Here is a 16,652-nt window from a genome sequence, read left to right as displayed (position 1 = left end):
TAAAGGCATTTTCATATTAAAAACTTTGTGAATGCTTACATCACCAAGAATTTCAGTGCCTCGATCTGTTGTGTATACCTCACACAGTATCTTAATCCTCACTTCCTTAACAACAAGACAGGCACTGATAGATAGACACTGGTGATGTAAGTATAAATAATGAAGCTCCTCTGTTTGCATATTACCCAGAATTCTCTACCCCAGTGTACAGGTACAACTGAGCTCTTCATGGTAGTCTGTAAGGTACGCCGTGACGGGGTGCCCTCACACATCGGCCAACCTCTAACAGAGAGGAAGCCGGTAAGGGCGAAACGTCACAACATATCTTACAGACTACTTCATCTTCATGGCTGATTTGGATCATTTTTACTTCTCGTATTTTTAGAGAAGTCATATGTGATGCAGAGGTGATGGAAGGGATTTTTTGTGACTTGCTGACACCGACTGGTTAGGACGAAATCAACCTCCATGTCCCTTTGAGTGTGGGGAACATCTGCAACTATGATCTTTTCATCTATGCACTGACTTGCTAATACTATGTACTTGTGTACATTCAAAGGTTTTCATCTTTGACAAAATGTGCAGTACATGTTCAATTCTACTCTCACTACTTTTTTTACAGCTAGATATTGTAAACGTGGAAATTTTTGTCAAAGACTTATTTTTGCTTATTTCACTAGACTACAAAAAAAATGTAAAAATAAGTAGTGACTAAAATGCCTTCTTGTACACGAACACGATGTAACAGTCTGGTAATTAATGCAAATTAGTCTTTGAGATCTTGCTGAAGACTGTAAAATCACAAAATTTTCTAGTAGTGAAAATATCTACATATACAGTATGCAGTCAAAGACTTGGTAGTCTTGAGAAATTGACATCAATACCACAACAGACCATTCTTCATTGATTATCTTACATGTAAAAGCCATGATCTGTTTACAGTAATAAGTGGAACTAAAACCTATCAAACTAATCAATCACCATGACTTCTGGTTATCAGTGAGTGAGTGTAAACATCTATGCATGATTGGACAGGTATTCACACAACATGTCTACATTGTACATTTGTCAACTGGTGTGTGACATTGTAGATTTGTATAAATCACAGCAGTGCCTGCAACAACATGACTGTCTCAGGTCTTCTAGAAACCTGCATAATGGGTATAGCTTAACCACAGCCATGTAGTAATCTGATTCATACACCCCCCCCCCTCCTCCCCTTCCCCCTCACATGCTGCTTAATTAAAGATAACCAGCAACTAGGAATGCTCAAAACATACTTCATGAAATACTTTTTCCCAAAATAATCTATAACGTCCTACCAGAAGTTAGAAAATATTCAATGTCATGGTGGTTGAAGTGTACAATGCATGCAGCAAGATATACAACATATGGTTTGCAACAATACTTTTCTCAGTACAGCTGCTTCATTGTATAAAACAGAGCCTGCTCATGGAAGATAATCTATGCATACAATTATGCACCTGGACTATAAATCTATTACATGACTGTACATTTGTACTTACATGTACTTTTAGATTTGGCTCATGCACTTGATGTTGTAATGAAATTGAACTGTATGTATGTATGTATGTATATATGTATGTATGTACATGTATGTGTGTGTGTGTGTGGGGGGGGGGGGGGGACTGTGTGTGGCTGTGTGTGTGTGTGTGTGTGTGTGTGGCTGTGTGTGTGTGTATGTGCACGCGTGCGTGCGTGTGGCCAATTCTAGGCACCTGAAATAGAATATTACTGCCTAGGCACATCATAAAAATAATGAACATTCAATTTCCTGGTCAACACCATAACTTCCACTCCATGCGCTGCACAAGCATTACTATATAGGTGCACATGAGAATAAGTCAACCTTCTTGTTCTATTTTGACCCTCTAGCATGAGGTAAAACGCTACTACAGGTACATTGTACCTAGATTAGAAAGCAGTCTAGAGAATAGGGAGAGAGTTACGAACACTTCATCCAGAGTGAACCAACTAGTACATGTACTTGTATTAAAATCATTTCAATGTTATCTCTTTTTTTCTGACCAAACAGTTTTCCTATTATACCTTCCTGACACATACTGCGAGCTGATTTAAAAGTCATTTTAAGAGGCATGTTCCTCACAGCAATTTCACTTTGAATGTTATCTACTGGTGCAGCTGTCTCAGCAAAGATATGTTTTTGAAAATGGCAACAAATGTAACCACGGAAACACACTGTCTCTGAAAGATTGTCAGGAAGTTCCTGTCATGATGGATTTGCGGACATCCTGATACCTTCTTAAGATTACATCTTGTTGATAGATAGATGGAGTTATGAAAAGGACTGATTTTTCCATCTTTCAGTTGTAACAAAAATTAACAATTCATTATACACAGGTTTTCTTTTCATAAGAACAAGTAATGTCCTCTTTGCTTCCTGACTTTTATCATTTTATTCATTAAGACATACATACATAGAAGTTTCCCTCAATCTCTGTCTCTAACTTTGACAATTCATCTGTGTTAAGATTTTGCTAGATTTAATAAATAGAGTATTGAGACAGTCACACAATTTTGAATTTGCATCGTACAAAGTTATATGCAGCAGGTAATGTGAGACCAGTGTACACATACATTTTGTATGGTGATATGTTACTGGCTCATTTTCATACAATTATTTGTAGCAAGTTAGTCTAGTTCCTATACGTCACCTTTACAATTTACATCTCCACTCACAGTATAGTCAAAGTCATTACTCTAGAAGTCCTGATATGCATGAGATGCAATATAAAATTCATCCACAGCCACAGTCATTAACATCATGTCTTTGTTAATCAATCACAAAATGTAAAGTTAGTGTTTATTGAGGCAGTTATGTAATGTCCAAATATGGTATATTTGTCAGCTGAGGATGCTACTTATACACTGTTTACGTCACTATAGCAGTTGGGGTTCACTGATTGGATAAACAACTTTTTGTGCTGATTGAGGGACTTTGACTAGACGTGGTTTAGTTAGAAACCACCATTGGTATCCAGACTAGTAGCAAATTGGCATTTGGTAATCAACATCATGAACATGACAGTCACTGCAAATCAAAATTCTTAAAATGACTGCATTTATTGAGTTTTATAACTTTATAAGGGGAGGGGCCGGGGAAGGAACCCGCGAGAGGATTGCAATAAATGTGAGTAAATTTTGCAACTTGAGCTATGGACTATTAGTATTAGTTAGACAGCCCTGAGTCACTAATGGCCAGACATTGAGATTAACATGTCAGCCATAAGTCTTAGCAAAACACATTATGTGAAGAAATCGAAACATCATTAGCAGTGTGAAGTAGACCAAAACTTTCTCATCATCTGCAATTAGACAAACATTTAGTCTCAGACAGGCAGCAACTGGTTGTCTGATTGAGTCAGAAAATCATGACAGGGCTTTATTTACACTTGCTGAGTAACATTCCTACATCTAGTAACTTGTACACAATTACGCTAAATTGCGTTGTACAAATCCCCATGGCAACAGCAACACACTTGACTGAAGAGAGTGGATGCCATAAAAAAGGAGTCAATGATTCTCTGAGGTCCATCTGCCATTTCGTGTTATTAGACCTTTTTACCGTGCTCCATTATCTAAGGCTATAAATAGTCATTAGTTTGGAAGAAGTGACATTTAGTTGGGGGACATAAACAATGGAATTCAGTAGACATACTTAGGTTATGTTTACGTGATTAACGGCATCAATTCTCTAGAGGTTCTCAAAACATTCAAAATCAGTGTTTTTGTTGAGAGATTAAGTAGGTCAAATCTATCTGAGTTCCCCAGTCATTTCCAGTGTTTTCATTATGGGCAGAATCAAAGTAGATCAAATCTACCTGAGTTCCCCTGGTATTTGACAAGGGTTCTCCATCAACATAATACTACAATATAGGGACAATCCATCTCTGTCGGGTTTACCAGATTTCCTTCCGTTTTAAATTGACAGTGTCCCCAAACCTTAGCAAAAATGCTGTCTCCAAGGTCTAGAATAAACATCAAAATTCTCATGCACCTAATATCATATTGAAATTGACACAAGCCATGAATAAATATGACATGAAATAGACAATGTGTCTAATACGTTAAACTTAATGCAAAAACGACCAGCTTAGAGGATCAAGTAAAATATGACACTCTTAGGGGGTCAAATCATAGGATGGATCGGATGAGATTTTGTTGCTAAACAAAATCAAGGAAGACAAAAATTCCACTATAGTGTGTTATTTTAGCATTAAAAATACAGATGAGGTTAATTTCAACACAAGAATGATGCACAAGCTGAACGTTGTTGCCATATATTTGAAAATGACATGACTGCATGACAGGCACACTGAATTGTAGTTATTTGGCATTAGATTCGGCACAAAGTTTGACGCTTATTGCGAGTTGCACTTCTGTCGTTACTTTAGACAGGCAGTGTTGAATTTAATAGTAGTTGCTGTAACTAATTGCAATAAGCATCAAATTTGTCATTTACCTAGTCTAAATATTAGATTAGGTACATGAGAAGTTTGACATTTATTCCAGGCGTGAGTTACAGGTTCATCTCCTTTGACAGTAAATATAAACCTATTATGTGCATGTATTTGGAGACCATGTAATACTTATTTCATGAAATCAAGAAGTTTGCAAAATAATTCTGGCAGCAAAGAAGTACATCACTACTAGATGCAGACAAATCCTAGAAGCAATGGTGTGATAACCATTTTCAAACAAAAACGTATTTTTTCAGATTAAATTTGAAGACAAAATTATGAACGTTGATTATATTTCTCTCCTCCTGTCAGTCTAAAAATAAGTTTGAGATGTACAACTTTAAGTTATCTTTAGCATGATCGCACAATGTCGCACAAACGAACACGTTCGTTTCGGTCAAAACCCCTCTCCCCTTCCCCCTTAACGAACGTTAACAAGTGCAACATCAAACGTTTCTTTATGATGTACACTATGATGGAAAATTTGGCAGTCACACCACTACGATACATGTAATGTAAAATCATAATTGTAAACACACATTCATACTACCAGAAACCAAGCACCTTATCTCACATTAGAAGTAGATATTTATCAACTTATCTACATCTAAATGTCAAATACAAAAGCTGTTATCATTGAAGGAGTGACATTTTTCCATCGAACTTTGGGTAGAAGTGCGAAAATGAAGTTGACAATCGCATTGACAGCAGGCCCTTTTGATAACTTTGATATATAAGTTTGAATATCATTTTTTCTTTTTTAGTATAAAATGGATCAAGTTTGACATGAAATTATGTTATAAATATTGATTATGTATAATTTCAATCTAAAATAAGATTGGGATGTACAAAACAATCACATACAAACAAGGAATTTTGTTTGAAAATGTTTTGGCGGGAAAGTTATAGTGACAGACTACATGAATATAATTATCAACTCTGAAGGTCTAGCAGAAGTCATCACATTCACTTTATCACTGTTATCAGAGCCTTCTAAGACTCAAAGTTTGTATAGTGATTGCTTGACTGCTTCCCTGGGTGACAATTATTTTTTTTTTCATGCTAAAATATATGAGAATTTCTTTTATATTTGTGCAAGTCAGAATGGCATAGAGTTGAACTAATGTGTTTATAACCAGTAGGGAAACTGGCTTACGTCTGTAGACTGTTGGAAGAAAGCCAACCTATTTATCTTTCTTATGCCTGACTACATAGCTGTGACTTCAAGGCTTTCTTAGGGATAAAGATTTAAAACAATGTTCTCTTCTCTGGAGGTTCATTTGAATATACAGTACTGTGTGGCATCAAAACGTTGTACATGTATGTGATGTGAAATCATCATTGTAAGCAGTGGGATAATACTTTACAGCAGTTTCACGAAATACATTTGTCATTTTACAATTATGTCTAGATTTTGTGTCCTCTATAAAGTGGAATGTGATTATAATAATACATACAGCTATTTCAATAAATATGTCTGATAAGATTTCATTCCTGCCCAATAAACAGAGACTTAGAGATACATGTATTTCAAGAGAAGTATTTACTATTTGTCTAATAAATTCATGTAATGATTTTGTTGTTTCTACTGACAGCACAATATGGATTAGCCTGGAATTCAGTCATGAGGGAATTTCAAGCTCTTGCCTTTCCCCTGGCATTTCACAAACATCCATTTTTTTTAATTTTCACCAAGAGAGAGAAGGTGCAAATTCTTATTGGGTTTAACATTTTACCCATTGTGAGACGACATCAGTATAGCATCACCACATGATTAGAACCAACTCCCAGGGTTGAGCTGAAGGTCAAGATCAAGGTCAACTCTCAAGGTCTTAAAAGAAGGTTAACACCTGATAATATGGGGAAGGCAATTCAATGGAGTGTCTATGTATTACAAAATACTTTTGAGTATTAAATATTGATTTTTAATAACAAATATGGCTGCCAATCAGTAAATAGTACATAATATGAACAACAAAACTTATATTTGTCTACATTTATGTTCTTCTGTATTACCTACAAACATGATTTATAAGAAATTGAGAGCAAATAAATACTACAAAGTGTCTGTTAATTGCAAGATATGGCTAAATTTTCATAACTGACCCTTAAGGGCAAGATCAACAGTCAAGGTCCCAAAAGAAAGCTTGCACCTGATAATATAGGGGTAGACACTTGAATAAGGTCTCTATTTAATAAAAGTTTTTGATTTTCACATAAGTAACATATGCGTAACTACAAATATGGCTGCAATTTGGTCAAATTTGCATATGTCATAAAACAAAAGATGTGCATATGTCCCATATATGATATGTCACCTTTGTGCCAGGGTTGAATAAAATAGGATATTGCATGTCAGAGAAGTGACGTATTGTAGATGGACAGAGCCAATTGTAACAGCCCCATCCTTCAGGGAACTAACAAAAGACTGGTTAAAGGTAGCAAGAATGTTATAAAAAATACATCTAGTAACGATTCATTTCCATGACATTTCAATACAAAAATTTTCAATCAGATTACATACGGTTTTAAGCTGAATTTTTCCACTAATTTGTAACACTGTACAGTAACACAGATGTGTACTGTAGCAATATACATGTTTGTAAGTGTTACAGATATTTGCAGAGAACATAAAAATTGGTTAAAAATTTACAATTGAAAGGAAATACTCAAGAAAGAGGTACGTGTACAACTTCAGTGCCATTTTGACATTTACAAATGTTTAATGACAGAATATTTCAGATTTTCAAAAATGGAACCTAATAACTGTTATTAATTCAATTTAACAAACGACAGACGGTTACTTATTTCTGGTATTTTTCAACTCCCCAGCTTGGCTACATGGAATTCATTTTTAAATCGGAAGTATTTAGAGTCCGATCACAAACTCAATTACGTATAACACCAAGTTAATCTTGGCAAAAATCGCATAAAACGTCAAATTTGAATTCAAAGTAAACAAGCTTTAACTGAATTACGCATGCATTAATTACATGAAGTGACTACTAATTAATTCATTGACAAGTGAGCACCATATGGTACATATCAATGAAATGTACACTTTTTTTGCATGATTTAAAGCCAAGTCACGGCAACTATTTCACTATTTTCCATTAATTTTTTACTTAGGCGAAAAAAAAAATAATTGTGTTTCCAATAACATGGCCTCAGAGAATTGGGTAGGTAGGTCAGTCAGAATTTTATTTTATTATATTGTATCTTTTCAATTGAAAAATATTGCTTTTGACCCACAAACAAATAAAATGTCAGTCAGAACACCCCTTCTGTGATACTTTGATGAAATATGTACCCATATCACTGAGGAAAGTAAACAGCCGTGCATGAAGGTCAAGAAGACAAAGAATTTCATAAGTTTTTGTTTTACATGTAAATGTTAAATTGTTTTTAATAAATGTTTACATTTGGCTTAAACTAGGATCGATCAGGTTATTAGAAATACACATTTTTTACTTTGCCTGAGTATGAAAAACGCCTGATCTTTCATTGTTCAATCCACTGACTTGGTAATTTTATGTATATGTACCTGTCAATGATAGAAATTGTCAGTGTTTCCTCTAAGCACACTCGGTAACATCATCTGCACGAAATGAAATTGTGTGTTTTATGCAACTTCCAAGTACATATATTTTAATGTCTATACCGTACATTTAACATAACTAAAGATACCGCATAGTGTTGAAAATTTCTCTGACAATGCAACATTTACTACACCACCAATCTTCTAGAGCTACCCCACGAAGAGTTGGCCACAGGCCCAATATACAATGTATGTACATACATTCTTCATTTCTAAATTTCTTGACCTCAAAAATCTTTAGTAGGAATACTATTAACTATGTATGCCATCACTGAACAAACACTATCAACATAATGTCCACATCATCTATTTATTTGTCACCAATTTTTAACTTTATGTAGGACTTTCATTATGTAGCAATGATGCATGTATCAAATATAATATTTTATGAAATCTGATGGAAAGTTGAACAAACTTTTTGTGGTCACAAACAAGTTCCCATTGCTCTGTAAAAAGCAAACTGTACCTACTGACTACATGTAAACACTGATCCAAATACTTTCCAAATGAAGATAAATTGTGAACAACTGATTAATAGTTTTGCCTTTTTAGACACGTAGAGATAAACAGTTGACATGACATGCAACAAACTTATACTTTTAATACTTTGAAATATTTGCCACTATTACAGGTATGTGAACTTTTATGACAGAACCCATTGATGTGTGAGTGCAAGTGTGACATACTCAGGGTGAGTGCTTGCAGTCTTCTCTGCAACTGTACTTTCACAAGCTTAACAAGTGAAAGTGCAGCAGAAAACGCAGCATGTACAAGTACAAATATCTCTGAGTACTAATGGTTGTGCACCTATTTGCATATCATTTGCATGCAGGTATGCAATAATGTTTTCAGTATTGCACTGCAGTGCAAATACCACTAGTATGCACATGTACATTGTAGTAGTGCAAGTACTCTCTGGTACATATGTAATAATATCAAACACAAAATATTATCAAGTTCAATTCACATGGGTTTTTTTATTTCCTACCCTAATCAAAATGTCCAAAAGACCAAGTAATATGGCACTGTAAGTTTTACCTCCTTCTCCAAAATTGAATAAACGTGTGTGAAAGTAACAGAGCAATCATTCAAAATACAATGTGTACAACTTCTCAGTAATTTGCAAATATTACTCCTTAGTGGAAAAATAAGTATTAAAAAGTACAAATTCAAATTTCATTTGTCATTCAATATACATGTATATTAAAGGGATGTGGTTGTCTAACTATGTGATTCTTGGTGGTTACTAAAGTTTAAAGGGACAGTCTGTAACTTTGTGGTTTTAGGTGGTTACTTTAGTTCAAGCGGACAGTCTGTAACTTTATGGTCTTTGGTGGTTACTTTTGTCTGAACAGACAGTCTGTAGCTTTATGGTTTTTGGTGGTTACTTCAGTTCATACTGAAATGTCATTCCAACTACTAAAACATATTGAATCCTGTCCAACAGCTGGTACAGCCCTTACCAAAAATTGGTATATGTGATGTGATCATAACATCATTATAGAATATTTTGGGTACCAATAAAATTGAAGAAAACATACTCTCACTCTCAAAGCCTGTTTGTTCATATCCAATCACCTACAAATCCGTAGAATCTACTTAGATTTGCTTGTGATTAAGTTATAGAGTGTACTGTGTTTTTGCCAACTGTACACTCTTTAGGACATCAGGTACTATCTGTTTTTTGAACTTTTCATTTTTGGGTATGGACCAAATACTCTTTTCGTAACAAAATAACATAGATGGTGAGTTTGTTTGTATGTTGTATAAGAACTCCACCACTTGGTAAATAATGCACAACCCTACAAGTCGAACAACAAGAATGGGTCATCTTACAAAAAAGACGTTCAAAAATGCCAAACATTGCTGCTGCGGTAACTTTAACAAGTTTTCAAGTCAGGATGTTCAAACTACATCTAAATCTCATAGTCAATGAATTGCATACTAAGCAAATCCCCATTAGTCACATATTCTGAAAGGTGTGACTTTTATTTCCACATTCATTACTTATTTAATGAGTGTATGCACATGGAATTATAATCCGTGGCAAATATCTCCAAAATACATCTCTGAGAACTAAACAAGGAAAGTAGACTTATCTCCCTTAAATCGAGAGCTACAACATGGACAACTGTCTCCTGGGGCCTGACATCCAAAGTCACTCTGTCAAATTCATACATGTATTTCCCATTCACTGGATTCCATAACAGCTGATCTCGACTTCCACTCTGACAAGTTGCTCAAAACATACTTTTATCCTGTCCAGTCTCCTACTTTATATTTATAAATCATATTACATCCATTTACAAAACATTACCCTGAGACACTAAAAGACATATATTAATTTTAACGCAGATAGAGTCTTAGATATTTATTTATTCGACATGAATTCTATCGTGCAGGAGTGTAGATTTTTGTACAATTAATGGCCCGGAATACACAATACGACTCTGATCCACGTTGAAACTTTTAGCAGCAAGACTCCTATGGCTATCTTACGATAAAGTGTGAAAGAGGCTTTTATAAATTACTCTGAACAGAATATACTTGAGAAAGTGCAGTGATGACATTGCTTTGCTTAATTAAGGTGTGAACTACCATAAGAAATTTTGCCCTGTGGATAACATCTACCCTCTACCGAAAATGAAACTAGCCTTCTTTCTACATTTGATGCAACTTTTCAAGTGGTGAAATGACATCCGAGGAAGTTCAAACACTTTATTCTATAACATGAATTTGAAGGAAAGTGATACCAAATAACATTACTCTTGTAAAAAAAATACCTCCGCAAAAAGAATTGAATTGAAAATAAAAATATGAAGAAAAGTGATGAGTATTAAAACACTATCACTGGTAAAACAAAAAGTCATTTGCCTTCACTATACTTCATTAAACCTTTCATCAAAAGGTGAATCAATTATTCGAACAAAAATATGTACTTGATACAAAAATTATTAATTTCAGTGATAACTCATATAAAAATACAGTCTTACCTGTGTAGGTATATTGTATAAGTGAGTATAGAGCTTCAGGGTCAACACCATGCAATTCTATTTCTGTTTCTCTAGCTTCCCTCACATCGTTAGTAAACATGGCAGCAAAATAATCTGACACAGCGCTAAGCACAAGTCGGTGGGCAGGTATTCTAACCTCCCCCGCCACTAACACAACATCGGTCAACTGTTTATGGGATAAGTAATCCTCCATCTTCTTGAACGTTTTTTCTGCATGGTTAATGGATCGGAAACATTCCCCGTCAGTGGTTTCCTCCATATCTTGGCAAATGCCAGGATGATTGAAAAACCTGGAAAACCGAGGAGGGAAAATGACAAAATTTTATCACTTGAAGCCAATATACATATAAGGGATTTAATGCCCTTCAAACCCTGGAAAAGGAAACATTTGTCTACTTATCCTGGAGTTCCAGCTGCTTATTTTCCTCCAGCAAGTGTTTCCAGATCTTATAGAAACTGTTGAACAAATTGGATTGATAAAAGTGCACACACATTTGCTCTGTGATAACTCATAATATACATGAACACCCATGAGAATGGATACCTCAAGGAATTTCCACTGTCAATCCTGTTATCAAAAAAAACATCTAAAAAGGCAACAGTTTACCGTGTTAGACAGTTCATTCCCATCGCAAATGTAGCTGGCATACATTTGCTACATACAATTCCTGACTTTGGTAGCATTGACTATAGGCAGTGATGAGAGGACTGTATGCTTCGAACAAGTATACTCATTGCCTTTGATCTGAAGTCCGTAGAACACTTCAAGTTGTGTCATTAGAGAGTGAGAAGTGGATACAGGATACAAGCTTGGGCTGACGTAGAATGGACAAAACCGCATTAAGAATAACAGCATCCATATATCAATGTACTTCTACTAGCATTAAAGAAAAAAACGAAGGGGCTTCGATTTGATTGCGACACCTGCAAAGACTGACGGCAGAATGAAACACTTCAGTATGACGATTATTTACCCATGTATCACTGCTACTGTCACCTACGCATTTTAAACTATCTCATCATAGGTTGTATGGTAACACCCCTTGAATTATAACAGCAGTCTATGGCACACCTACATTAAAATTTATGACAATCCAGGGCATATCTGTCTACACCATTCCAGTCATATGAATGGGTTTAGTAATAGATATTGCTGTATGCTGGATTTTACATACAATATCACAACTATACAATAATGATAACAGTGGCACCACGCAGTCTGCTTTTGCTACCTCTGCCGTCTCCATGGAGTTCTGATTTCGATCAACTGATTGGTCGCTGATTTATCAATTTATGGAAACTTCCGAGGATCATTATTCTAATTTGATTTTTATGACAACCCTGAGGATGATGCATGATTTTATTATGCTTATTCAGCATCTTCAGAATACAAATGAGCATTTTACATATTCATGTTCAACTCCTTACAGTCACATCTCCAAGTTGGCTGGCTTAAACATCAAATAGAAAATTCAATATACATGTAGATTGTAATACCACACACTATTTTCATCATAATTCTGTTCATATTTGAATTTCAATCTAGTTAATGTACATGTATATTCCATTGCTGACTATTACAAATAAAGCCACTGTCCTGCTCAGACTCTTTACATTGCCGTCTCCTTCTAATTTCACTAAAAAATGAAAACACATTTATCATGGGGAAGACAGCACATAAAACCCCTTTTAAACTAATTCTGTTCAGATTTACATTCCAATATACCTATGTATAATCCCATTAAATTACTATCATAGAGCCATGTACAGTCCTGTCTAGATGATGATGTTCATGTTTCCATCTACGTTGTAATTCCATTAGTCCATTTACTAACAGAATTATCACAGGCATTACATTCACCATTTTTGTATTTCAATGATTTCATTTTCAATTCACGTTTATCAATATCTTTCCATGCACATCAAATAAATATGGGTGTACAGTCATTGTCCACTCTGTAGTTGTTGTATACCATTTTAACCAAATATGAAAACGGAATCATAGCATTCAACTCCTTCTATACAAGTAATCATTTGGATTTTTCAATCAATTCAAATTACCAAATTACAGCATACAGTATTGCAATCAATGCAGCCAGTACTGTGCATGCAAGTCCTACCAAGATTAACATCTCATCGTTTTCTTCAATTTCTTTCTTTCAAAATATCTCAAAATAGAACATAGCCTGCTGTATATCACTTCTCTTTTTACTTCCATATTCACATTTGACATATACATGCACATCAAAATCTCATAAATTTATTATATACTTGAAACTTGTACTGTTTATTGCCATTAATTTTCCTTAGAAAGAAACAAGAATTATCACAATATAGCAAGGTACATGTACGTTATACAATTTGTCTTATCTCACGTCTCTTATTCTTTTTCTTTATTAACATATATCTCTCATGAGAGTTTCATGCTAGCCTTTATGCATATATTCTCAGTTTATTTCAATTAATTTTTCCTCAAAACGAAATGTGAATTATCCCCAGTCAGGACACTTTAACAAAACAATTTGTCCTATCCCATCAATCTTTTTCTTTTGTTTTTCTTCCTTTACCAAAATATCATCACTGAGTATCTATTGAGACACAAGAAAGTCTGCATCTTCTCAAAGATGTACACTTTCTTTTCATATACCTTGTTAAATAGCAAATTTGTTGATGTGGCTCACTATACATATGTAAACACTAAAGTATCCAATGTAACCATGACAACAACTCCGTTGCTACATGTATGCCACAACAAGACTTGATATTAGTACTCTTTATTCATACATTATGGATAGTTGTTAAGGTTTTACCAACTTGCCTCGATGTCAATCGTGAGGGACACCCCTCATGTGTTCAGTATTAAAGGAGGAATCCGAAGTGACCAGGGTAATACAATGTATAAGGTAGCATCAAAATGAACAACACTCTTTCTTACTTATGGCATGGAAAATTTAATCAAACACAAACTTAGGACTCCAACCTTGACCACAGTACTAAGAATTATAGCCAGTGGTTATCTCTCTGCCACTGACAACCCTTAATTCATCCACTGACAACCCATCATAGTTCTTCCTTTTCTGTTGAATAATACTGGCACATCATTTCTCTCTAAATAGCCAAGCACATAATGAAAACGCAAACCCATAATTATTTTTTTTCTGCCTGAATACTATGCGGTTGACAAAATACACTGTTAGAATAAAACCATAGACATTGGAGAGAAAACCTGCATGAACCTGATTGATAGTGGTTTCCTGTTGTTTGTGGCAGTAAGGCTTAGACTGAAAGAAAGGTATTGAGTAGATTCAATGCAAATCTATTTGAATTAATGGCCTGCTTGTTCAGTGAGCTGTCATTCTTATAGTAACAGGTGACATCTTAAATTAGCTAACAAATAATCAAAGTCAAAAAAGAAAGTAATGAAAAACCTGCAGTTTCATTTAAGCACAACTGCATATAACATTTGGTACATGTAGGCAAATATTTAGAGGTTTGGGACATCACTTGGCTTACAAATGCACATGTAATATGTAGGTGGATAGATTGTACTTAGTAGTTCTTGATTTTAAATTTTTGACCAAACTCCATATTTTTGTAGCCCTACATGTACATTTGTAATTTTTGCATATCACTGATGTGAAATCTCATCTTGAACAATTTCTCATCTAGCCACTACTAGAAATATCTTTAACTACGTATTGTAATTACAGACCAATTTGCTCAGCAGTTTTTGACTAAGTTTTTAATACCAACAATCTCTTTTTAAACCTAATGTGTACATTGCTGACCTGATCATATTCCATTCAACAATCTCATCAGCTAGACTCTAAAAGTAACATTTCCACCATTATCGTTGGCCTTAGTACCTTAAGTCATTCACATACATCCATACACATATAGACACACACACACACACACACACACACACACACACACACACACACATACACATACATACATACATACATACATACATACAACACACACACACACACACACACACACACACACACACACACACACACACACACATATATACACACATATACACAGACAGACAGACAGTGTACCATGGCTATACATGTACATGCATACATGTACAGGGTAATGTACAAATACGTGTTGCTTGAAAAGGCTCATTTGCAAAATCTCAAATAAATTGAATCTGTCAGTCTTGCCAAAATGTTATGCTAAATGTGGGTAACAAGATGTGTTTCACAAGAGATACATGTGTGTTCGTGACAGCAACCATATGATTGTGACTCACCCCTATTCTAACATTTCACCGGTTTGCATACAGATTTTGACTTTTCAAATGTGTAATACATCTGGGTGTTCTTCCCTTGACAAATCTTTCACCGTATAAATAACAGTTTTTAATAACCTACTAGTTTCATTATATTTTATGATTTTATACAATGAACTATCTCACATAAACAAATAGACCTTGACAATCTGTTCTAGCCATCTGATGATCGACAAAGGTGAAATTCTTGAGTTATGGCGTAGAGTTTCCTAATTTATTAGATTAAGTGTGAGTGTGTGTGTGTGTGTGTGTGTGTGTGTGTGTGTGTGTGTGTGTGTGTGTGTGCGTGTGTGTGCATGGGTACGTGCTTGTGTATAAGTAGACAACAAGATGACAAAATGAATTTCAATTATACTTCTTTGGATTAAAAATAAGAGACACACAGATAAAATATAACTATTACAGTGAGGATAGTCTTCAGTGTTGTGTGGAAGATCTCCACGAGATTTACATTTCAGTTGTGCATAGATTAGACATTACAACCACACTAGTTTTAACTGTTCAGTTTTTCATGAATTTTTGCCTGTTGAAGTTTTTTACTTCTTTGAGGCACCTAAAGGACCAACAATGAACATCCTTCTCAGTTCCGTCCAGATTACTGTGGTTATTGATTGGTAAAACTTGAGGTTAACCACTTGGCAACTACAGACATTCTGAAAATGGTTCTCAGTTGGGCAATTTAGGATGAAACCTTCACCATTTACATGTATGTAATACATTGTAGGGGTTACCTAAAGATTACATCAAATCTCAGTTATTGCCTGTTTACAAATGTACATCAGGATCTGTGATTTTTTTCGCTTTGTTATCTATATATCCACTTGTAATGCTATCAATGGCAACCAATTAATTTAGCCACGTCTCAACAATGGCAATTATCCGGGTGTCTCTTTGTAGCTATTTACATACCATAATATTTGCTACATGTACGCCACTCTTGTGCTCACTTCAATGAGGGCACAACGACAGGTAGACTTCATTTGAATATAGTAAGGCTGACGTACGTTATTGTTCCCCTTTGTGACCAATCAGTTTGAGAGCATTTTTTTCAAACCAATCAGTATGAGAATATGATTTTCAAATGGTACACCACATTTATTTGGTTGTCATTTAACAAGCGATCAGTGAGACAGCAAATCAAAATCACAGAGGGATGTAAACAGGCTAACTATTACATGTAAAAGCATCAGGAGAAAAGATACTACTATAGTATGTAACTTAAATCATTTTTC

The 16,652-nt window shown here is 34.9% G+C and overlaps 1 protein-coding gene across 1 annotated transcript in view; it reads right to left on the bottom strand.

Annotated features, from left to right (window-relative positions):
- The window catches only part of LOC144438799 (kelch-like protein 5), a 59,546-nt gene that overhangs the window by 13,386 nt on the left and 29,508 nt on the right, over positions 1-16,652 (bottom strand). The window contains exon 2 of the mRNA XM_078127974.1: positions 11,094-11,404. Within this exon, the coding sequence (XP_077984100.1) occupies positions 11,094-11,373 (280 nt within the window). The 5' untranslated portion in view covers positions 11,374-11,404. The remainder of the gene's footprint in view (positions 1-11,093; positions 11,405-16,652) is intronic.

Source organism: Glandiceps talaboti, chromosome 8, assembly GCF_964340395.1.
Source record: "Glandiceps talaboti chromosome 8, keGlaTala1.1, whole genome shotgun sequence".
Lineage (NCBI taxonomy): Eukaryota > Metazoa > Hemichordata > Enteropneusta > Spengelidae > Glandiceps > Glandiceps talaboti.
The sequence above is the reverse complement of the archived record's forward strand: the minus strand, read 5'-3'. Positions and strand labels throughout refer to the sequence as shown.